Raw genomic sequence first — 24,858 nt, forward strand, 5'->3', positions numbered from 1 at the left:
CTATATGAATACAGAGATAATAAATATCTAATTTAAGAAATATTGATAAAAATAATTTTCTAAATTGTTGTATTTTATTTTATTTTTTTCAAAATCCCAGTTGTGAGTGGTTCCAAGTTGAAGTCCCGATGGTGACAAACATTTACATAAGAAAAGAAAATTATTTATGAAAGTATATTATTTGGTGAAATTTAATTTAATGTAACGCTACATTGTAAAGTTTATAATTATTGCATATAGATATAGAATGCTTTAAATTAGGCTTTTATTTTAACTATTGTCCCATGAAATATAAGTGTACTAAGAAGCTTTCCACCGGTACATTATTATCTCAGTTGAAATAGAAGCATATTGGCTTGCCCTCCCCTGTGCTAATTATTCCTCTGCCATTATGAACTTTACCACAACAATTGTCCTTGGATCAACTTATTTTCTCTATTTTTCATTCACCTTAGCACTCGCTAAATACGAAGAAATAGGAATTGGAAAATAATAATAATAATAATAATAATAATAATAAATAATAATAATAAATAGTAATACGGAGCATGATATAATCCAAATCTGACGAGTTTAAACTTCTAAAAAATTAATAATTCAACATGGTATTAGAACTTGGTTTGACGGGAGATCTTGAGTTCAAGCCGTTTCTCTGTAATTTACATATTTGTTTCCCCCATTCAAAATATCTCTTAATTTGTAGTTTTTTTGGTAGTCTCCCTTAATTTGTTGTTCTTTGTCTATGTTTTGCTCTTTACACGTAGATATGAAGAAGGCCATGAGGGATAATTTGCAGTTCTTTGTCCGTGTTTGCTCTCTACCTGAGGGTAGGAGGTTGCATTTGAGGGGTAAATAATAGTTTGCAGGTATGGGGTTGCATGTTAGAGAGGGTGTTAAAATGTATTATATGCATATTAAACATGAACCCAAATCCTATAAGTTTAAACTTTACATGTAGATATGAAGTTGCATGTGAGTGACAATTTGCAGTTCTTGGTCTTTATTTGCTCTCTCCGTGTGGGTAGAAGGTCGCATGTAAGGGACAATTTGCAGTTTTTTGTCTATGTTTGCTCTCCACATGCAGGTATGGATGCATGTAAGAGAAGATGTTAAAAAACATTATATGCATATTGAACCCGAACCCAAATCTTGTAAACTTAAACTTTAAGGAAAATTGGTAGCTCAATAAATAGAAGCTATTTTAGAAATGTCATAAATCATTCTGATGTATTTGTTCAGAGAAGCAAACTGAGAGTGGTGTGGTAGAAATGGTGAAGAGGACAGAAACAATGATGCATATAAACTGAGAAGCTTGCCATAGAGTTATTGTAGATCTTGGAAACAAAGCTATTTTAAGGATATGGAGTACAATAATCACTTCAGGCATTCACCTTAAAAGAAGTGAAGCATGAGAGTAATAGAATGGAGAAATATGGTGCTTCTGACTGGGTCTTATACTCACCTCCTTATTTGGATCAAAACTACCAAGGATCTGCTTACCATCTGACAATCAAATCCATCATCATTTGCCCTAAATAGGGGCTTTTATACACCAAAAAAAAAAATCAAAGAGCCTGAGAAGCTAAGACTTTTTTACTGTTTGAACCCAGACAGTTTAGCCTTGTTTCCAGACCACATATCTTTCAAGAGGCTGATGTATCTGGCTCTACATCTTCTGAAGCTGAGAAACCATTTGTGCCTTGATCGCCCTCCACATCACTATTCTGCTGTGGAGGCTCAGAATGCTTCTGCAACCCTGCCCCAAGCCTTCTCTTGTGTTCTGAAATTTTTGTTTAAGGCAGTTCCATTTAGAGATCTAGGGGCAAAACTCTTTAAGGACATTCATAGTGAGTCACAAGACAGAAAGATTACTTTTGTTAGTGATTGCACGACGGGTCATTTCCAAGAACTCTTCCCATTTGAACTGCCTAAGTTCATCCTTCTCCTCCTCTGGAAGCTCGAAGTTGGGCTCTCTCCCGCACATAAAAGCAGCCCTGCAAATATACCAAGGAGGAATAACAAGATTAAACATGACTGTAACACATTTTAAGTTGACAGATTAAGGTATGCTCTATTTTTTCCCCTTCTATTGTCCATATACATCTGACAAAAATCTTTATCCCCACCCTATTGTTGAGCTCATGTGATAAATGGGTGATGCCGTTTTTTATTTTGAATCAGATTTATTATCCTGTATTATGTATTTCCCATCTTCTAAACGTCTCCATTCATTTCAAAAGTCTCATAGCATGAAGCCCTAGTCTATTAGGAAAAATGGTTTTCTACTTTGTGGGCAGTTGATTGCCATGGCTCAGGAAAACACCAAAAATAAACATGCAAATGGTGGTTGCATGATTAGAGATGCTCTTTCTATGGTATTTGGTTGTGTAAGTCTACTGTAACTATACTTTCATTCTCATCTTAGCAAAATGTTATAATAAAAAGATTCTTGGAAGCATAATCTAGCAGTTTGGCGTTTTACCATCCACAATCCACATAAAAATACACCTTTTTGTTCTTCAAAGTATTGTACTATATCTCGTTCAATTGGCATATCAGTTGTTTGTGAATCCTTGTTTTTTATTAAACTTGATGAATCAACTCATACTGTTGGGAAGACACCAGAGAAATGGTTCATAACACCCGAAATCTTATGTTGTGAGGGGTTGATATGGATTTGGGACATGCCTATGGTTTGAATCTCCTAATATTTTTTTGCATGTGTATCAAAGAAAAAGAAAGCCTAACAAACACATCAAACTACTTTAAATTTCAATCTTAAAAAATCCATTAGGATGGTGCAAGTCATTAAGTAAAACCCGGAACCCAATATTACATATCATTGTAATCCAGTGACCAGTCCAAACTGCTATTGATAGTTTGAAGCCAATCAGATGAAAGATGAAGGTTACAAACATCAACTAGTGAGGAAGTCTAAGGTAGTCAAGCTGGTCAACAAAAGCTTTGTTTGCATTTATCATTGATTTTGGACAACATATTTTCATAAATCCTCTTCATCATTTTACCATGTTCTTCCATTCTAAAGTTCCACTTGATTTAAGATAATTCCTGCAGTGAATTTTTTAGTTAATTAGACTTTGAAAATCAAGTAGAACCAGAGTTTGAAGCTGATAACTAAGGGCTATTTTTAGCAAATTCTTTCTTGAAGTTCAGTTCCAGCACACTCAGGTATTTTCTTTTCTAGTGGAAGCTCTTGAACAAAATAGAGCCTCTTATAAATAAGTTAACCATGTACAAATTTGGTGTAAATGATCCAATAAATTGCAAGGATTTTCTGTGTAAACAAAGAAATGTTTCAAGTTGAATAAAAGGCAAAAGAACAGCTAAAAAGTGAAAAAAAAAAAAAAAAAAAAAGGGAAAGAAAGAAAGAAAGAGTGCAGTTGAGACTGAGAAGGGACATGATGGCCAATTACTTATCAGATAATCTCTAGATTAAGCACATAGGAAAAAAGGAGATCTTGTCAATCCCAATTCTAGGGGTAAGGTTTTTGTGAGTTATGTTAATGGGGAATTTTTTGTTGCATTAATTATAATGCAACTTATAAAGTGATCTGAAATAGACTATATGGCTCTTCAGGCAAAAAACACAAGCACATTCCTTTATCATCCTTTTCTTTGTTCAATTTACAGACAGTGTTCTGCAATACAATCAAAATATCTACTTATGTTCAACAAAAATGCTCCCGACTAGATTTTTTTTTGTTAAATACAGGATGAAAAAACAAATCATTTACCACAGTTACAAGCCTTTCTCTTATAGTGCAGAAAGCAAAACATATTTGTAACAACAAATGATGAGACGGTTAGAAGAAATAACACACATACAGACATATAGTGGAAAGGTGTCCTTTTCACTCAAAAGGAAAAAAAAAAAAAAAAAGAGAATATTTCTTCCATTTAATCAGCTTATACATGACAAATAAAAAGACATTTTTGCAAGCTGCAACTTTCAATTAAGAACTTTTACCCTTTGAACAAAGTTTCTGCAGAAATTAATCGTAATATAACAACCATAGACTAGCAATGCTAATAAAAACCCAAACAGTATGTCAAAAGTACCAACTATTGGTAGAAGCAAGATGGAATTCACTATAAATACCTGTCATACAGATGGGCAGCTTCTTCCTGTGAACCAACAGTTCCTAAGTGGATTTGTTTCTTGTCGACTTTTATTGCTGCCTGCCATTTCATATTCTTGAAATAGACACCTCTCATTACACATGGTTCCTGGTCTTGAAAATGCTTTCTCCGGTGTCGTTTTCTGCGTTTAATTTCTTGTCCTACAAATATAAAACCCAAAACATTAGTCAGACAAAGATATACAAAGGCATCAAAAAAAAAAAAAAAAAAAAAAAAAGTCACAAGAAAGTGTAGCTTCTTGGATGATCTGACAAGAAATAAACAATCCTACATAATTAATTAAGTTAAAAGAGATTCTTGGTGTAAATTCTTGGTATGGATTCAAAGTTTTCCTGTACATCTGCCTTGTAAACACCATTAGGTAACCAACATGGATTGATAGTAGCAGTAAGATAAGAATGTTAAATTAGAAGGGTGAGGTAAGAAGGCATTTTACTTAGGAGTGTTAATTTCTATAAATCTAAAGAGAAGTTCCATTCTCACAATTAACTATTGATGTCAATATGGTTAATCCAAAAACTTCTGTAGTTTAGTTTTAGCCAATTTGGTCATATATACTGTGGCGCTAACCTCATTTCCTCTTGGAATCAACATATTCATTCACTTGACAACATCCTGTAATAAGATAAGTTCAAAAGACGAATAACCATCACCCACCATGTCAGTTTCCTAAGCTTCTAAGATTTTGCTGTGTTGGTACATCCATGTAACATAGTGCTCTTCTCCATGCTAATTGATGCTTATAAACCCAATAACATCTGACAATAAAGGAAGAGATGGTCCACCCACTACTATTTTATTATGCCACACACATCCACTGGAAATAAACCAAAGCCTACTAATCACATGGTCCACTGTCAAACACTTATCCAGAAGCACTGGACACTACACCTGAGCTCCATTGCATGCCCTTTAGGTCTATAATACTTCAAATCTTATGGGGAAGAATACGGGAGAGTCTAGACCAGAAGCTTGTTTAGAAGATTCTATGCGTTAGTTTCCTTTTAGAGTCTGTTTCTTTATTATTTATGAATCACAACCTTACTTTCTCTATTACTTGCTGTCCTAGGAAAATCCTCTTTTTCTTTTTTCTTTCTTCTTTTTTTTTTTTGGATAGGCAAACAGGATAGATTAAAGAGTGCCTAGCAACAATGGGCACAATCTCAGTACACTGGGAGTATACAGAGAGAGTGAAGATAAAAGTTGTATTTCTAGGAAAACGTATCTGCTAGAAGCATGTTTTATTGGAGTATGCTTATGTGATACTAGGGCCTTACTTTCTTTCCTGTACAAAAGGTTCCTGGGATATGGAATATGAGATATCTTTGATTACAAATAGAACCAATTTTACTTTAATTGATTTCTATCTCCAAGCTTTTTCAGTTTACCCCTTTCTTTCATTCCTGTATAGAATTTGACAACCCATAAACAAAACTCGAGTCATGTTTGCTTGTTCCATTTTTTTTTCTTTATCATTATTCTATTATGTTACTTTGTTTGCTAATAATTACTCCCATTTGCATCAGCATCATCCACACAAAAATATTAACTTTTGATGGGTTCATGCATAGTAAATCTCCAAGTATTGCAGCTGGAAACAACAGATTAACCTTATTAATCAAAATCCTAGAGGAAGGTTTGATTTGTGTCACGTGCTTCTACGACAAACCATAATGCCATCCACTTATCTTGAAGCTTAATCTATTTGTTGTTTAGAATACGTTTGAGAGATGTGTTCATCCTGTAAGATATTCATTTCAGCTGCTTCACCCAGTATGCATGATCTTAGAGGCAATCCTATTCTTGGTTTGGTTTCATTCTCAAACTAAACCACCATATTCAGATGATACATGATGATGTTCTCTGATGTTTTGACCTTGGAAGGGATAACAGGATTATCTTCAGATTCATTGGAACAAAGGATTTTCAATTCCAAGACCCTGTTTAGATTGAGTTTTTAGAAGGCAAAAGCTCATTTTTAGATCCACTAGTAGTTTCTATCTGTTTGGATGATTCTAATAAAAGTGCCTTCGGTTTTAAAAATGTTTGCAAATTGCGGAAACCCTTTTTGAGCTTATATGGGAAGGTGCTTCATATTTAATGAACCTTCCAGGACACCATGATTGCTCTTTTGGAATCATTTAGGAAAACTTGTGAAAGGCTTGTTTGGGATAGCATTTGACTTCTACATTAGGTAGTAGAAGTAGAAGTCGTTACTTTTGTTATGCCATTGAATTTTATGTTTGGAAACTACATTTTAAAAATGATTTTTTAATTAAAAATGAGGATAATTTTGAAATTCTTAAAAAATTAATTAAATAAAGGAGGTATGGGGATTTTGAGTTCCCGCCCAAAGGAAGATCCAAACAAAGCCTGATGGTTTGACACAATTCCTTTGAAAATGTTAGGTCAGACACAAACATATAGCTAGGTTGGACCTGTTCAGATGGTAGTTGCTGATCATGGATCTCGATTTCCTGGAACTCTGGATAAGGTATTAAGGAAGCAAAATAAGAGCATCTATCCATGATCATTATACAATCAGCAAGCTAAGAAAACAAACCAAAAACTGATGACAACTTCGCAACAAACTCTAAACAAATAAGAAAAGGATCCGCACGGTAAATTGATAAAATGTTCATGCTCATAAGCAGAGGCTACTAAACCTATTCAGTAAAATCCCAACTTCAACAATGGTTTGTGAAGAGGAAATCTAAACAGAGTGTCCATTATCATGGCTATTGCTAAAGCCAGAATTTTGATCTGGTCACATTGCATGATAAAAGGATGCAGACTATGAAGCACACCAACTTGTATGAAACTCACATGATGATTAAATTAAATAGGAAAGACAAAGAAAGGTGTTTCCAGGATAGAGAATACTGCTTAAAGAGGCCAATCATGTAAACAGGAGTGCATCTGCATCTAAACTTGCTGTAAACTATGATGATGAGATGAGATCTATGCAATTAAGGAGACCTTCCATATCAGCTACCACTAGATTGTAAATCAATGAAGTTTTGGATTGGAATAATCAACCAATTGCAAGAGTGCTTGATCTTTTTATTACTGTTAAAGCATGTCATGAATTCATCCAAAATAGTGAACTTGATATCCATGATTGACTTTGACACCTGCCTTATGTAGGTGCTGATAAGATGTTGCAATTACTTTCAATTAGGTTCTAATTCAACAAATTTGGAGCTTAATCAAAATTTTCTAAGAACTATGCTCCAGTTCAAACCAATTAACTTCCCGAGGCAGTGATTAGTCCTTGCTCTTTAGCAATTGGTTTTCCGAAGACCAAGCTTAATCAAGGAATAGTTGGTATCTTAAGCCAAAGGAAGTAAAAGAAAACTAGGATTTTTGGATCAAGACTTCGGTTTTCTCTTAAACAGCCAACACAGTAGATATAAGTTTTGAAAAAGAGTCACAGATTTGCTACTACTTTGGATGAGGAGTAATTGATGTTACTACCAGGCAAAAAATTAATTGAATGTAAGGGTTTTACATCATTCATAAACCTGAGGCGACCATATTTCTGATTTCTCTTGAGTAAAGCATTCACAAACATGATCTCTGAATTAAACATATCATCTGCATTCGAACATCCTCAATACCTAAAGTTCTTCTCTTATTGTCATAGCATGTCTTGCAAGATATCATTTCTATCTCCTAATAATAAGCAATCCAAAAGTCCAAACATGAAAAGCAATTAAAGGCCACTGTTGGATTGCAAGATTGTGACTGATATGATTCCATAACAGAATACTGTTTTAAGTGTAAAACCAGCATTTTCAATCTAGTGGGTGTTAGATGATTTCAAAGAATGAGATCCCCAAGTTTGCAGGCATATTCAAGTGTAGTACTGTGGCCCTTTCTCTAATTGTCCCCAGGTTTTGCCTTTTAAAATCTCTGCTTCCATCATATTACGCCAACAATCTGTAAAGACTAAATAAAAACAGTTTTTGTGTGTATGCATGGACATCCACAGTTCTTTTTTCTTCTTCAATGTGACAGTTACAAAGAAGTAAGTGAAAACAAAATCAGAGGAAAGATGTCATAGGTCATAATAGAGGTTATTGATAGATAATTTTGAGTACACAAGGTCAAAATGATTTAAATGTAATAAAAACAATTCTATAGGAAGACAAACCTGAAAATGGCTTACTATGCTGCTCTTTTGATGAGCTAGAACCAGATACATTCGAGGATCCAGGACCTACTTTCGCGGAATTTACCTGGGAGACAACATCGACTAATATAAATGTAAGTGTAAATTATAAGATGGTTCACATGCATCTCACTGGCTACCATTGCATTAAAGAAACAATTAATTTAATGCGCCTCAGTTTTTTACAGCAATGGCCAAGGAGAATATAAACATACATACATTATATATATATATATATATAGAGAGAGAGAGAGAGAGAGAGAGAGAGAGAGCAGGAATAGTGCAATAGGACTGGCTACCATTGCATTAAAGAAACAATTAATTTAATGCGCCTCAGTTTTTTACATCAATGGCCAAGGAGAATATACACATACATACATTATATATATATATATATATATATATAGAGAGAGAGAGAGAGAGAGAGAGAGAGAGAGAGAGAAGGAATAGTGCAATAGGACTCTTTGTTGTTTTATCCAATTGATAAAACCAGATAATATAGTATATGGTTGTTTAACCATTGGTTATGATCAATTGCATCCGAAATTTTTAGGATTGGAGACTCAATGCTGATGTGTCATTCTAGCCTATCAAAAGCCATGTCTATATAATCAGCCTTCTTTCTGGCCAACAATGTCCAACCCACTTCGAACTAGACTTGCCAAAGGCCAGCACCCAAAGATTCATCATATTTTGAATTGCACTCTCATGACATGCATTGATGACTTTCCTACCTTGGAAAATTCAGATTGAACTTATAAAAGCCCATCAAGTATAAGGAAATCTAGAAAAGAAACTATAATTATTACAGTTGGATACTCTCCTATTTTTTCATCAAGTTAACCTGAACCTCATTCACCTTAGAAATGAGGGACTACACATAGAAACTATAAATACAATTCTTTGTGTGTGTGAGTGCATGACCATGTGTGAGTGTTCAAATAAGAAGAGAATCTTTCACAGAATGGAGACACCCAACCTCTTTTCAGGATGGAGATTTACCTCTCCTACCTTCAATAAAAGAAAGTGCGTGATACACCATGAACAAACTACCTCAACAATCACAGATGATAATCATAAATTACTTAATCATGCATCTATTCATGCTTATGCATAGATGGGATGCCCACACAAACACAAATATGAAGCAACGCAGAACATAAAATAATGCACATTTTAGACTTTGAATAAATAAATAAATAAATAAAGATTGCATCCTAAGTGCAATTATTTTTTGGTTTTTTCTTTTTCTTTTTTTTTTTCAAGGCAAGCAAGGGTATAATTAATAGAGCCAAGCAAGGAAGTGCCAAAGTACCTACAAATGCACCAAAAGGCAAAGACAAGAAGAAAAAAAAACAAAAAACAACTCCCTCCCCTACGCGAGATTGCATAAAAAATGCTATGCAACAACAACAAAGAAAATTCGTTTTCAAGGGAAATCAGAACATTATCTGACAGGATTAAAATATTGTACATCATACCCTAAATAAAAGTCTTAATTTCTATTAGTATTCAGTACGGACAAGTGAAAAGTCCAAGTGCCCAATTTCTTTCCTTTTGGATTGCTGAGGAAACACCCTAATACATGTATGCAGATTCATAAAAATATACCAATTTTCTTCAGGGCCTTCCCATAAAAAATGAATCTTGATCATAGGCGACAGGAAGAATGCTGTTGACCTATGCACTCCCCTTACTACATCAAACAAATAAGGCTCCAGTGAAGGTTTTGCAAATATCAGCTCTTGTTTTTACGGTTCTTCTGAATAGCCCTCTGTATTTTGGTAATCCTCCACTCCTACTGATGTTCTCTAAAATTCTCTTCAAATTCAACTGAAATTTACTTAATTCAATTCTGTATTGGCAGATTGGCTATCCACCCCTTTTAATCCTGAGACCTTTTAAATGAGATCTTGGATAATGACAAAACAAATGAGATGGTGCTACAGAAATCCAATAAGCTTATACAGTCTCTCATTGATGTGTTAGTTTCAAATTCTGCCCACCCAACCCCACAAGATAAAAGGGAAAATTTAGCTAAAATAAAATAATGGAAGAATAATGGGGGAGAAATTAATAAAGCCACACAGCTTCACAACTTCCACATCTCAATCACCACTCCAATCCAGTCCAACTTCACAAATTTTAGTAATGACAAACCCATATTCTGAGAGATAAGATGCAATCAAGCAAAGAGCAAGGAAAAGTTTTAAAATTAGGTAACTGACATGCATATGTAGATTAGAAGAATCTCAAATCTAGTAAAAATGAGCAAATCAAGTGCTGGTAAAGCTTCCAAGAGATAACTCCAAAAAAATAAATAATGAGATAACATGGAACTCCAATGCATTCATTGAACAAGCACAAAATCAAATTATAATGATTACATTCCATGCATTCAGAGAAGATTAATCACCATTCCTTGTACAAGCCAGTTAATGTCGAGGTGTGGTAATAATATGAAGGTTACAGTTTTCAAGTTATATTATTTTTTTTCGCATTAGGCCTAAATTAAAAATGATAATACTCCTGAAACTTGATTATCTGCTACAAGATTTTATCTAAACCAGCCATCCAAGTGCAGATGTTATTTTTGAGGTTATATGCAAAGAGCGGGCAAGCCTATGGTACTAAATATCTTTAGATGGGAATGAAAACTCCCTACAAAGCATTACTCAATGGAAAAGTACAAGCTGTTCTCCCTTACCACAATACGACCAATTCACTTTCCATGGGACATCTAAATGTTCCCTCAGTAGCTTACAATCGACTAAAAGTATCATTTGATGGCACACAATGAACAGATTTATGTAAAAACCTTAATGATGTTAACATATGTGACGCATGTTAACAAAATGCAAGATAGATTAGCAGGAAAGATCGGAGAGGATGTAATAAAATGAACAGGAATAGAACTATAAGAATCCGTACTTACCACTATTGGTTGTTTAGCATCATCAGAAGGCACAGGATGCACACTGAATGGTCTTGCCGGTTGGACATGATTAACAGGAGCATTACCATTCTCAGAAAACTTAGGAAGTGGAGCTAGAAAAGAAGCGCGTCCTACAAAGACCCCTTTGATATGTTAAGCACAGTTGACAAACACAATAAAATTAATAAAATAGACTCTTGAATGGCAAAACCCCCAACTTCTCCTGTTCTTTGCATCAGCAACAGTACACATGCTTTTTGATAACAATCTACAAGATGACAGAAAATCACTTCTTTGTTCTTTCTAAGAAGCCATTTCCAGGAAACAGGCTGAGAATGCCAGCTTCTTATGCCCATGCTGGGTAAACCCATAAACAATATTTCCCATGAATCTTATTATTTCTAATATTAAGAGAGTTTAACCACTCATTAAGGGGACAATTCAAAAAGCACTTCATCATGTCGCAAAAACTAAAATTCATAGTATGTGTACCAGCACAAAGTCCCAGGTTTTTGCGCCTCCTTAAGCTCACCATGGTTCACCCCAACCTTCGTAATAAGAATGCACAATGGTTAAGTTGATGGCCTTAAGGAATTATAAACAATTACAACAGAAAGGCATGCGAAAGCAAGATTCATATGAAGCACAGGAACAACTCTTAAAACTATCGTGCAATGAAATATTACCATTTTAATACTTAAAAATGTAAAAAAGAAAATAAAGAACAGAACCATGCTAGATAATTACAGAAATAACACCAGTGGATAAGTAAACAAAATTATCTTTCGAGGATAAACAAAGGGAGAATGAGGAAAGACATGATTGTCTATCGAATAAAAAAGACGTGGTACCCTTGTGACTTTAATTGCATTACTAGATCACCAGATACCCGCATTAAAAACGCATTTACTTTGCTTCAGTAGATGGATGATTGGGTGAGATAAATTCCTTGATTTAGATAAAAATGTGGGTCAATGAGAGAACTACCTATTGACGGCGAAGCCATACATCCAGAAGAGATAACTTCCTTGATTTAGCAGAACATACGGGCAATTAGGAGAATTGTGCATCAAAAGTGAAGTTAGGCAGTGATGGAAAACCCAATCAGGTATAGCATCATGCAGATAAGGTTGGTGGAGGCAAATTATGATCATACACCAAAAACTGTTCCCGAATAAGAAATCATGTAGGTCATTTTCAAAACCGTTATAGCAATATGAGCTGTAGATTTCTGAAGTACTGTTTATAAAGATATTGCAGCTCATCAGGTTAATGAAAACCCTGTGCTGCTCATCACTGAACAAGGCATATTTAACTCCAATTCCTACCACCCGGAGCATCTCAATTCGCCAAAACAAACAAGAGGTATACTAACATTCACGAGCATTCAGGGATTTTCATGACAAAGAAAAGCAGCAATGCATACCAAACTCAAGCCATATCAGAAAACATAGCTAGAAGCCTAACAGTAGTTTCCCTTTAAAGCTGTGTCGAAAGACATGAGCAGTTCGGATTCAGTATGCCATTTAGCAAAAGGGCCAGAAGAATAAAAGGCATTGATACCAATATTATATAAACCAGTCCATATGGGAATAAGAAGACAAAAAAACTAGTACAAACACCCAAAAGCTTCCATAAAACGATTATATCCTCTCCCTTTCGGGCAAATCTGTATTCAAAATTCTTGAAAATTACAGAGCATTCGTGGGTTGGGGAGCAGGGTGACAAAACCTTAAACCCCATAAAAATTTCTGCATTTTCTGGGAGCCAAACACCCCATTCACGAATTGCATAAACTAACCCCAATTCACTCATCCTGCCAACTGGAATTGGAACTCAAAGACAGTAACACAAACACCCAAAGCCTTGCTTGCGAAGAATTTTCCAATCTCAGTCCTTGAAAAACAAGTCAACCCCACCAACCTACCACCTTTCACAAAAACGGAGAGCCAAAAACAAGAAAAACAAGCCCAACCACAAGACCGAACTCCAAATACAAAGTCACAACACAAAAATCAAGAGAAACCCACATAGCCAAACAAGCACAACATCAAACCCATGAAAGCAAAATGCCTTTTTTATGAGTCCCACTACAAGCCACCAATTGGACAGCAAGAAGAGCATCAGAGAGGGGAAAAGAGAGAAGCAGAAGGCAACCATTTTGAAGTGAGAGGAGTAGGTGGGTACCTGAGAGGGGAGAGACAAGGGTGGTGGTGGTGATGGTGGTGACGGTGACGGTGGTTGTGGGAGCGTAGAAACCGAGGAGAATCAGAGGGAGTTGGGGTGAAATCTGAAGGGGTAGTGAAGAAAAAAGGGAAGGTGGTGGTGTTGTGAGGCTGTAGAGAGAGAGAAAGAGAGATTGTTGCTCATGCATCTACCACCTTTTGTTGTTATTTCTCATCATCTCATTATGTCCTGTTTGGAGAGAGAGAGAGGAAGGTGGTGGTGGTGGTAATGGTAGAGAGAGAATTAACAAAAAAACAAAGCGAGAGAGAAGGGTTGAATTGAGAAAGGCAACGTATGCGCTACTATGTACTTTAGCTTCTTCATTTCCAATTACGCCCTTCTTATATCGCATCTAGGACAAACACGTCCTAGGTTTTTTATGGCCCCCTTCAATTTACCTTTTTGCCCTTCACTTATCTATCACCAAGTCATGCTACAAAAGTCTCTCAATAATATTATTTAATAAACATCACTTACTAAAATAATGTTATTTTTTCGAGCATTCTAAATATATATATATATATATCAATCAGTCTCTTTAATCATTTTTTATGAAAAACTTATCGAATGATTTTGTCAAATTTTGAAAAATTAAATAAATATTGAGCTGGTTGGACGAAATTCTCCTAAACTCGTTTTTAAAAATTATTTTTTATTATTTAACTTAAAAAAACAAGTCTTAAAAAATATATCCAAATAGACCCATATTTTTCTTTTGTTTTTAAAAATTGGTGAAAATAATTCCTACAACTTGTTTGAATCGTGTGATTTAAAAATAATTTTCTATTTTTAAAAACAAAAAATTGTTTTTAAATTTTTTTTATTTTGTTTAATCATTGTTTTTTGTAAATAATTTTTAGAAATAAAATGAAATAGAGAGCAATATTTAGAAAATAAGTAAGAGTTATTTTTATTAATTTTTTTAAAATAAAAAGAAAATATAGATCTGTTTGGTCATGTTTTTTTAAACTTGTTTTTAAAAACTGCTTTTAAGTTAAAGAATAAAAAACAGTTTTTAAAAACAAGTTTTAAAAATATGGTCAAACGGATCCTTATTATTAAAAAATTATTTTTTATTTCATTTTATTTTAAAAAAAACAACAGTAAAACAATATTAAAAAATTTTAAAAACTATTTTTAAATGATGTTGCAAACAGGCTCTATGTCGTAAATGTGTTGAAAAGATAAGGGAAAGTTGTGTTTTCATGGCCCAATTTGGTAATAATATTGTTTTTGGAACCCAGGTTTATGAAATAGGAAAAATATTTTCAATGTGGAAACTTATATGGGTTTCATGCACTATGAGCCGGTTGTATTTTTTCTACCGAAATTGCCCCTCCAGGTATCCACATCAGCAACCCATCTCAGCACGGGCTGAAACTGAACCGGTTGTCTTGTGCAAAATCAAATATTGAGCTTCCCATAAAAACACCCTGGGCGACCGACCGTTCATCCTCCCTTTCTCTCATTTGGTACCCACAAGAAAACCCTAGCCGATCGTTCTTTCTTCCCTCTCTCTCATTTTGGCACCCATTCCTCTCATCTGTCTTCACTCGGTCACCAAGGCGAAGCAGAAAATCCCATAAAAATAGTGTAGCCGAGGGTTCTTTCTCCCCTCTCTCTCATTTGATACCCATCCCTCTCATATTTCTTCACTCTGTCACCGAGGCGAAGCAGATTTCAGTTGAGAAGGGCTTAATCCGATTTGTCACATCTTAGATTTTCTCTGTCGAGGTAAGCCATTCGTTCCGTGTTTTGCATTCGCATTCTCATTCATGAAAAATCTGCTGTTTGTGTGGGTTTTTTCTGAACCAGGCGTGGCTCAAATGTTGGCATTTAGGAGTTGGTACTGAAATTTTAAATCTGTTGGTAATGAATCATCATCGTCTTTTTCAAATCTGATTTTGTACTGTTTTATTTGGATTGACAAATTATCGCAACTCTGTTGTTTTGATATAAAGTGAAGGCAAGAATATGGGTTGGAAATTGTTTCGTTGAAAAAGGCATTTGTTTTGGTTTTGGTTTAGAACTGAGAAAAACATATTTTGAATTGATTAGCGAAAAAGGAAATTTTTTTTTCCCAGTGGTGTTTTTGGGTATTGGGAAACAATGCATTTTTAGTGAAACCCATTTATTGGATTGTGTTTTTGGATTGAGCTATGCAGTGGATGACCAAAAGGGAACATTTTTCGGGATGAAGTTTTCATTTTGAGAGCGAAAAAAGTTCTTAAGAAATGGTGATTTTTAGATGGGAAAGTTGTTCCAAATTACTCAGTTTTTTGGGTTTTTGTGATATTGATGGTTGATGGGTGCTAAAGTTTTCGTTGTGTATTTTGTTTTTGTTTATATGTATAGTTTCAAATCACGTCCCATTTCTTCAAACATATAGTTACATGTGTATGGTTACTATATGTTAATGTTCTTGTTGATTAGTAATTGATATTGATTCAGAGATCCGTTTTAGAAGATGGTAATAGGAAAGGCTATATAGGAACTATTGGTATCCATACATTGGTTTAATTCCCTTCATAACATAAATAGAAAATAGGGAATGCTGGTCAGAATGGATGAAATGCATTTTTATCTATATATTGTTTCTTTTGGTGATCAGTTGGTTAACCTTATTGTACTGGTAAGTTAAGCTTATGTACTACCTCATTATTTCTGAATGTATGACCTTAATCGACTGTATGTACTGCGTTAGTCAACATCAGGTACTACCTGAGCCAACCTTGGGTACAAGCTGTGTGACGACTGGAAACTTCATTTTTTAATATTCAAATAATTCAAATGTGAATAAAAGTTTCTTTATTGTTAACCCAATGGGGTTCACTTTGTCAAACATAGGACCTACAGGCTGTTTTCAAGTCATGCATAAATTAAATTGTATTCACTTCCACATACATTAACTACTCTGCTCAGTTGGTTCCACTTACCTTTACTTGAGACTGTACCATAGGTACTATCTTAATTAACCTTAGGTCTAACCTTAGTAATCTTTAAGTACTAGGTTAGATATCCTTAGGTACTACCGTAGTTGGACTTGCACACTACTTGTTTGCATCGGCCAATTAGCATGTTTGAACCTTAAAGTCTTTGGAATCAACATGCATAATTCCTCAATCTTTCGTTGTTGTATTGTTTTTAACAAATCTTTATGTCAATAAGGAAATGGAAGAGGAGATGTTTTGTTACATTCATGAAGGTGGTGAGCTTGTTAAGACTGCTGTTGGGTCCGTCGAATATAAGGGAGGTCGGACCAATTGCAGTGTTGTTAGCAAGAATATCTCACAATCTGAATTCGTTTCAAAAGTATGTGGTCAACTGAACTTGGATTCCAATTCCATTAAATTGGAATTCACAGTCAAGTTTGACCCATCATGTCTATTACCACTGCATAATGATGGCGACATAGTCAATATGTTCAAATTCAACGACATGTTTTGTCATGTCTACATCTCCCAGTGTACTGAATGTGGTGATGACCTCATTTCCCCTACTAGTACCTAATGTCCTTCCACAATAATGTTCCCTTTTGTATAATTGCTTTTCACACTTAGATTGATGGAGGATCAAATTCTTTCTTTATGTTTTTTGCAGTGCCCCAACCCCCATTGTTGCTTCAAACACAGCTCATGTTTCCTCTATTGGCGAGCCCCCATTACACATCTCTAATGAGTCGCCCACAATTCAGTCATTTGGGTTTTCCCAAAGATGTGCTATGACAAATACCGTTCAACTTCAACCAAGCCGGTTCGAACATTCAATTGTAGGTAGTGGACATACCTTCCCAAATGCGTCGGAGTTTCGAGATGCAATCTATTTGATGTCTTTGGCTGGAAAATTTCGATATTCTTACAAAAGGAATAGTCCGAAACACATGACCGTAGTATGCACAATTGAAGATTGTCCTTGGAAAATCACTGCGCGTGCAATAGGGGATTCAAACATTGTTCAAGTACACACATTCCGAAATGTGCATAACCATTGCTTGGAAGATGTTGTCTTGTCTCAGCCTTTAGTGAGATCCACTCGTGCATCGTTGGTCATTGATGATGTCATTCGATCTACTCCTGAATACCAACCACGCCAAATTTGTAAGGACTTTGTAAGGCAACATGGCATCCAGTTAACTTACCTACAAGCATGGCAAATGAAGGAGAAGGCTAAGGAGCGCATTTATGGACAACCCAAGAATTATTACAAATTGTTGCCATGGATGTGTGAAAGAATGCTTGCAACAAATCCGGGATCGAGTGTTGAGTTGAGTTATTCCAATGACGACCATTTTGAGAAGCTTTTTGTTGCTCATTCAATATCTATCGAAGGTTTGTAAAGGGGTGTCGACCAATCATTGCAATTGATTCGGCCCATATGAGTGGGCCTTATGGCGGTGCTCTATTTTCAGCCACCGGCTACGATGCTAATGACTCCATGTTCCCCTTAGCCTTTGGAGTGATGAGCTCGGAAAATTATGAAGATTGGTTATGGTTCTTGGAAAAACTGAAGATAGTTGTGGGAAACAAGGAAGTTATTATTATATCAGATAGACATCCCGCTTTGCTTCGTAGTGTCCCTGAGGTGTTTGGCATTGAAAACCATGCTTATTGCTACCGTCACCTGAAGGAGAATTTTAGTAGTTTCTTGTCCAAGCATAACACACGAGGGAATAAGGGTAAAGAAAATGCATTGCAATTCCTAGATAGCATTGCGTATGGAAGGTTAGAACATGATTATAATGTTTCCATGTTTGAACTAAAAAATACAACGAGGCTTTAGCCATATGGGTTGAAGAAAATGCGCCGCACCATTGGGCCATGTCAAAATTCCCAAAACAAAGATGGATAAAATGACTACGAATCTTGCCGAGTCATTTAATGCTTGGTTACGGATTGAAAGACATCACTCTATTTGTAACTTTTTATTGGAGCACATGTCCAAGTTAGCTTCTATGCTTGTGAAGCATGAAGAAGAGTCAAAGAATTGGAAAGGGTGTATAGGGCCAAAAATTGAAGCTAAGTGCAGGAAAATATTGCAAAGGGTGCAGTGTATCCAGTCACACCGTTCAAGAATGGAGTATTTGGGTATGTATCGGGAGAGCCTTGTTAAATGTAGACATTCTGAACCGTACATGCACTTGTAGGGGTTGGCAAATGTTGGAATCCCTTGTGAGCATGCCACAGCCGTCATTATTTCCATTGGTCAAAATGTTACTGATTTCGTCGATGATTGCTACAATACCCAATGCAAGAGTTGATATATGGGGTTCTTTCTCCGGCATAGAGACCCATGACATGCCTACTGTGGACGATGATGGTTTGGTTCGATCTATCACCGGGGAGGTGTTCTTCTCGCTAAAGCCTCCACATACAAAGCGCCCTCCCGGAAGGCCAAGGAAGAAGCGCATTGAGTCTCAATTTCAAGATAAACGAACTGTTTATTGCTCTCGTTGTCATATGTCCGGCCACAATAGAAAAACCTGCAAAAATCCTTTGCCTTAAATGCATATTTGTCTACTTATTGCATTATGCTGATTTTGTATTACTCTATTCCAACTAACTGGTTGTCACCCAATCATCGTTACTATTTGAATGTTTGTGCCTTTCCATTCACCTGCAATGTTCATTGAGTTACATTATATTCTCTGCTGATTCAGTTCTTTCACAAAGTCCGAACTATGTTTGCACCACATCTTGTTTTAATGGTATTTACTCAAATCCCATGTATTTGCTAAGATACATTGCTTAAGCCATTTTAACCATACTGCAGTTGTGTTCCCATGTATCATTTGGTGGCATCATTTAATTATCTGAAAATAAATACTTTGAATGAGTGGCATCATTTGTGTTCCCATGCACTCTAAGAAAATTTATTTTTCACCACACTTCTTCATGGCTTGTCCAATACCAGCCACAACTGTACGCTAACAGTTCTTACTTTGCAGGTTTAATTAATTACGCTTCCATTATTCTAGGCATGGCAACAGAAAGGAGGAAAAGAAGAACATGTCCCTGCAACATGTGCAGATGTCGGCAACACGGATTTCATTCAACAATGCATTGAATCTTCAATTTCACCTTTAATGCATATTTCCATATATTATATTTTCCTATCACTGACCAATATTTAATTTTAATTGTAGGAAAAGCTCCCAAAGTCCCGGTGTTCTGGAAGGAAATTCATCACTGTGATTGCGCGCTTACCACCAGAAAAACACCAAGCCATCACAGATATGGATTTGGGGCCTGTTAAAATTTGCCTGTCGAGAGCTGAGATATGAGCTGTGCGGGTGGCTCATATCTCAATATGACTTTACTTACCACAGGCTTAAAATGGCAACTGGCAGTGCTGTCAATGTTAATGAACAACATGTCAGCCAAGTCATGGGCATCCCTAACACCGGGGAAGACTTGGTTATTGTTAAGAGAACAGGCCCTCCAACCGCACATACACTCTCAGGTTTTGGAGCAAAACCTTGACAATCTGCCTGTTGGTGATGATTTTTTAAAATCATTTTAATTTTTTCTTGTGCCACTCTGCTGGCACCTAATTCCAAACTTGAAGGAAGCCATGACCTATGGACACCATATGGGATTCTGATCTTGGTGTCCAAATGAATTGGGCTAAGTTTCTGCTGCAACACTTAGAGGACGGCATTAAGGAATATCGGCAAAGCAGCCTACTTACATCCGAGGCTGCCTCATGTTCCTCCAGGTACAGTCAAGGGTACACAGTATTCTGCAATTAGGTTCAACTTTGTTTACATTTTATTTTAAACTCATTGTTACTACAATTCCATAATTTAATGCTTATTGTTTCGTATACTACCCTTGTACAGCTCTTTTATATGGCATTCTTCTATATGCCATCAGTTATTGTTGAGTGACCAGGCCGCTTGCTGCTGCATGGAGTGACGATGTCATAAAGCGCCGCTTAGCGGCTGAAATATCAACTTTCGGTGGATATGGGCATGTGGATGTATGCTATAAATGAACATAGCTTTTCGTAATAGTAAAATGACCATAGTAGCTTATTCAAGTCAGTCCCAATTTGTTGCTTCTCTAATTCAACTGATGGTGCATTGTGCAGCACAGGAACAGCCACAAAGCACACCTGACATATGCTACCATCAGTAGCCTCAACCTCCACAGCCGGTGACGATGCTACAGAGGTATTGCATAGCCACTAACCACTCATACATGTTTTCCATACAGACTCCATACAATACTATGCTATAATATTTTTTGTTCCTTTATAACAGGTTATTGAAGCCCGCATCAGTGAGACATCAGAGACTATGCTTAGATAGCTTTGTCTTTGGTCGGGATGTGGGTGCATTACGTTGCCGGGCCGGTGGATCAGAGGGGAATTCTTCCGTCCCTTGCCCATCACAGAGCACCACACTAAAGATCAACCATTGCGGCCAACACCAGTGAGGCAGCCATAGCTGAGAAATTGAACCAGAAGACAGCCTCGTACCAACCCCTCATTCACCAGTTGGAATGGGACCATCACCAGCTCCCACTTATTCCGAGCCACTGGTCCCACAGTCTCAGGCACAGGCATCCCTTCCAGCTGAAGTGACAGTAGAGGATGCGGAAGAAGGTGAAGACGCGGTGGGAGTGGCACCCAAGCCCCTAAACCTTCATCAATGAAGAATATAAGCAGACCGCTAAGAGGATTGTCAAGCGTCCTCCCGTTGCAAAAGTCCGTTTGTCGCCCAATGTGTAAAACAATTCCCAAAAATACCTCATGCAGATCGGGTAGTAGCAGATTATGCTTTGCTGAATGGGTGATCCTAGGTACACTTAAGATTCTAAACTCATTTTTATAATCATTTTATAGGTCAATAACTGTACATCATAATGAAAATTTACTTTCATGTCATTGTAGTGAGATTTTGTGCGACATGTATGGGATGTACATTAGACGGAGGAACTTTCTTGTCTAAATGCAGGCGGTGGGTTAATTCAATGGTAGGTTACTTATCCTTATGCCTTACTAAATTCACAATTAATAAGTCATTTGAATCGATAAAGTGTTGATGGAGGTTGTAAAATATGTTATTTTACACAACTTTGACAGATGTTGCGATTGTCTCTCGCATGATGAATAGACAACAAGCACCACCACCTCGCGCACATTTTTTTGAGCCTTCGTTCTCGGTTAGCCCTCTAATATCCTAAATTCACTTGGTTTGCAACTAGAAGAGTAGATATTGATGTTTGTATTGATTCACCTCACCCTTTTGAACAGGTTGTTCTAAGCAACCTCAAATCTAATGCAACCACGCAAGTCATCCTGGAAAGATGCGCTATGTATCTGGATCCTGACACATTGGGCCATGATCTTAGTTCATGTGACATGGTAAATGAACATATCTAAAGTTCAATTCCATAGTAATAAATGCAAGGGTATTGGGAATGACTATAAAGTAATGACATAAAAGCTAATAACTCTTGAATTGTTATGCAGATGTTCATCCCGGTTTGCGAGAATAATCACTGGCACGTGCATGTTGTTAATTTTGCAGCTGGAAGAGTTGAGATACTTTCGTCATTGCCCCTAAGGCGGGGCAACAACATCAGTGCTGCAACACGACGATTATCAATGGCACTCCACAAAGCACTGCATGCATATAGAATCCATATGGATGTGGATGTCTCAAGTTTTGTGCATGTCCAACCACACCTTCTCCAACAGCTGAATGGGTAAAGCATTCAGATATTCCAACGAAAAGAAACATTTCTAAATAATTTGATTTATCAGATATCTATCATCTAACACATTTCTGATGTGTTATAGGTTCGACTGTGGTATCCTTGCACTAAAGTTCATGGAATTTTGGAATGGGGCGACCTTAACTACTTCAGTGGCAGTGGTTAGAGTTGGTTTACACTGTCAAACTTGGACTGTTTTTCTTTGTTTTTTTCCCAACCGCATGGAATAATTTTTTCCCATTTGCGTAGGACAAGACGAACATGTACAGACTCCAGCTAGTGCTGCAACTAGTGCTCAATGAACGCAACAGTGTCAGAGATACAATTATGGCCGCATGTCATTTGTGACTTCATAGTTCATGATAAGTTTCTTCCTATCTGCTGCTACGTACCAAAATGACCAAGGGTTGATTGTAGTTTGTCCAAAAATTTATTAATTCATATCATGTTGTGTGCTGATGTGATTTGTTCCACTTGTAACAGTGGCAGTTGGGTTATGCTGAATATGAGGACTTTATGTACAAGAATGACCAACGTGTAAGGGAAAAGAAGAGTACCTGCTAATGCTACTGCTGGAGCATATGGGATGCAGTAACCGCAATGTAATAGGGCTGTTCATTTTTCCTTCAATATTGTAAAGGAAGGGAGTAGGAACATGGACAACACTCAGTATTTGTTCTTTTATTATAGTTAATGGTGTTGGTCAGTGTTGTATTGGCGACTGATTGGACAACAACTGTGATTGTAAGATGTGATCCAAAGTGATAGGTTTATTATGGGGTATGGTACTAATTTCATAAGAAACAACAAACATAGACTGTATCCTATTTGTTTGTACACTGATGCAGTTTCAGTTTATCCTTCTATACTGACATTAGCAATTTGTTTCACGGCTTTCCTTTCATATGTAGTTATTGTGTAAGCTTTTACATAGCATCTTCTGTTAATGTTATTGGTAAGTTGGGAGGTTTGTTTGGTTTGATTTACTACATTATAAACAGGTTATCGAATATTGTTTATGGTAGTGTCATGCTGCAATAGGTAATGAAATTAACTAATAAAAATCCGAAGCCACATAATGGCTACATTTCTCACAGGTGCGTTAAGGTAGTACCTGAGGTACATTAGTACCTAGGTAGTACCTACATTAAGTAGTACCTAGTACATTAAGGTAGTACCTTAAGACCATTAAGATAGTACTTATGTGCATTAAGGTAGTACCTGAAATTTCTCATGATCATTAAGGTAGCTTATGTAATCATCAGAAATTTAAGGTACTACCTTAATGATCATGATGTACTACCGTAATGACCCTGATGTACTACATTAATGTACCTCATGTACTACCTTAAGGAACATTGGAGAAATGTTGCTCTTCTGTGATTTAACTCAGAATTAGTTCATTGCATTACATATTACAACATGCCATTATTATATTCTTATTGCTCACTCATTTGGTAGCTTATGTAATCATCAGAAATTTAAGGTACTACCTTAATGATCATGATGTACTACCGTAATGACCCTGGTACTACATTAATGTATCTCATGTACTACCTTAAGGAACATTGGAGAAATGTTGCTCTTCTGTGATTTAACTCAGAATTAGTTCATTGCATTACATATTACAACATGCCATTATTATATTCTTATTGCTCACTCATTCGGTAGCTTATGTAATCATAATAAATGTAAGGTACTACCTTAATGCACATGAGGTACTACCTTAATGCACATGAGGTACTACCTTAATGTACCTAAGGTACTACCTTAAGGAACATTGGAGAAATGTTGCTCTTCTGTGATTTAACTCAGAATTAGTTCATTGCATTACATATTACAACATGCCATTATTATATTCTTATTGCTCACTCATTCGATAGCTTATGTAATCATAAAAAATGTAAGGTACTACCTTAATGCACATGAGGTACTACCTTAATGCACATGAGGTACTACCTTAATGTACCTAAGGTACTACCTTAAGGCACCTTGGAGAAATGATGCTCTTCTGTGATTTAACTCAGAATTAGTTCATTGCATTACATATTACAACATGCCATTATTATATTCTTATTGCTCACTCATTCGGTAGCTTATGTAATCATAAAAAATGTAAGGTACTACCTTAATGCACATGAGGTACTACCTTAATGCACATGAGGTACTACCTTAATGTACCTAAGGTACTACCTTAAGGCACCTTGGAGAAATGATGCTCTTCTGTGATTTAACTCAGAATTAGTTCATTGCATTACATATTACAACATGCCATTATTATATTCTTATTGCTCACTCATTCGGTAGCTTATGTAATCATAAAAAATGTAAGGTACTACCTTAATGCACATGAGGTACTACCTTAATGCACATGAGGTACTACCTTAATGTACCTAAGGTACTACCTTAAGGCACCTTGGAGAAATGATGCTCTTCTGTGATTTAACTCAGAATTAGTTCATTGTATTACATATTACCCACCATGCCATTATTATATTTATTCGTGGTTACTCATTCGATAGCTTATGTAATCATCATAAATTTAAGGTACTATCTTAATGGACATAGTACTACCTTAAGACCATGAGGTACTACCTTAATGTACCTCATGTACTACCTAACTGGACATTCGAGAAATGTTG

The 24,858-nt window shown here is 36.2% G+C and overlaps 2 protein-coding genes across 3 annotated transcripts; one reads left to right on the top strand and one right to left on the bottom strand.

Moving 5' to 3' along the window:
- Positions 1-1,272: 1,272 nt before the first annotated feature.
- Positions 1,273-13,767, bottom strand: LOC117917442 (ethylene-responsive transcription factor-like protein At4g13040). 2 transcript variants are annotated; one of them, XM_034833729.1, is made up of 7 exons: positions 13,458-13,767; positions 11,763-11,818; positions 11,271-11,401; positions 8,333-8,402; positions 4,121-4,301; positions 1,873-1,994; positions 1,273-1,780 (listed from the first exon to the last, which is right to left on the bottom strand). In XM_034833729.1, the coding sequence occupies exons 2-7, from the start codon at positions 11,803-11,805 to the stop codon at positions 1,644-1,646; spliced, it is 684 nt and encodes a 227-aa protein (XP_034689620.1). In that variant the 5' UTR covers positions 11,806-11,818; positions 13,458-13,767; the 3' UTR covers positions 1,273-1,643. The 2 variants fall into 2 exon arrangements, with proteins under 2 accessions (XP_034689620.1, XP_034689619.1); XM_034833728.1 differs by having other exon boundaries at positions 8,318-8,402; positions 13,458-13,764.
- A 7,826-nt stretch (positions 13,768-21,593) lies between these two features.
- LOC117917497 (putative ubiquitin-like-specific protease 1B) lies at positions 21,594-22,990 on the top strand. The gene is made up of 5 exons (XM_034833796.1): positions 21,594-21,661; positions 21,753-21,863; positions 21,972-22,207; positions 22,302-22,377; positions 22,466-22,990. The coding sequence occupies exons 1-5, from the start codon at positions 21,602-21,604 to the stop codon at positions 22,562-22,564; spliced, it is 582 nt and encodes a 193-aa protein (XP_034689687.1). The 5' UTR covers positions 21,594-21,601; the 3' UTR covers positions 22,565-22,990.
- The last annotated feature ends 1,868 nt before the right edge of the window (positions 22,991-24,858 follow it).

This window comes from Vitis riparia, chromosome 7 (genome assembly GCF_004353265.1).
Source record: "Vitis riparia cultivar Riparia Gloire de Montpellier isolate 1030 chromosome 7, EGFV_Vit.rip_1.0, whole genome shotgun sequence".
Classification (NCBI taxonomy): domain Eukaryota; kingdom Viridiplantae; phylum Streptophyta; class Magnoliopsida; order Vitales; family Vitaceae; genus Vitis; species Vitis riparia.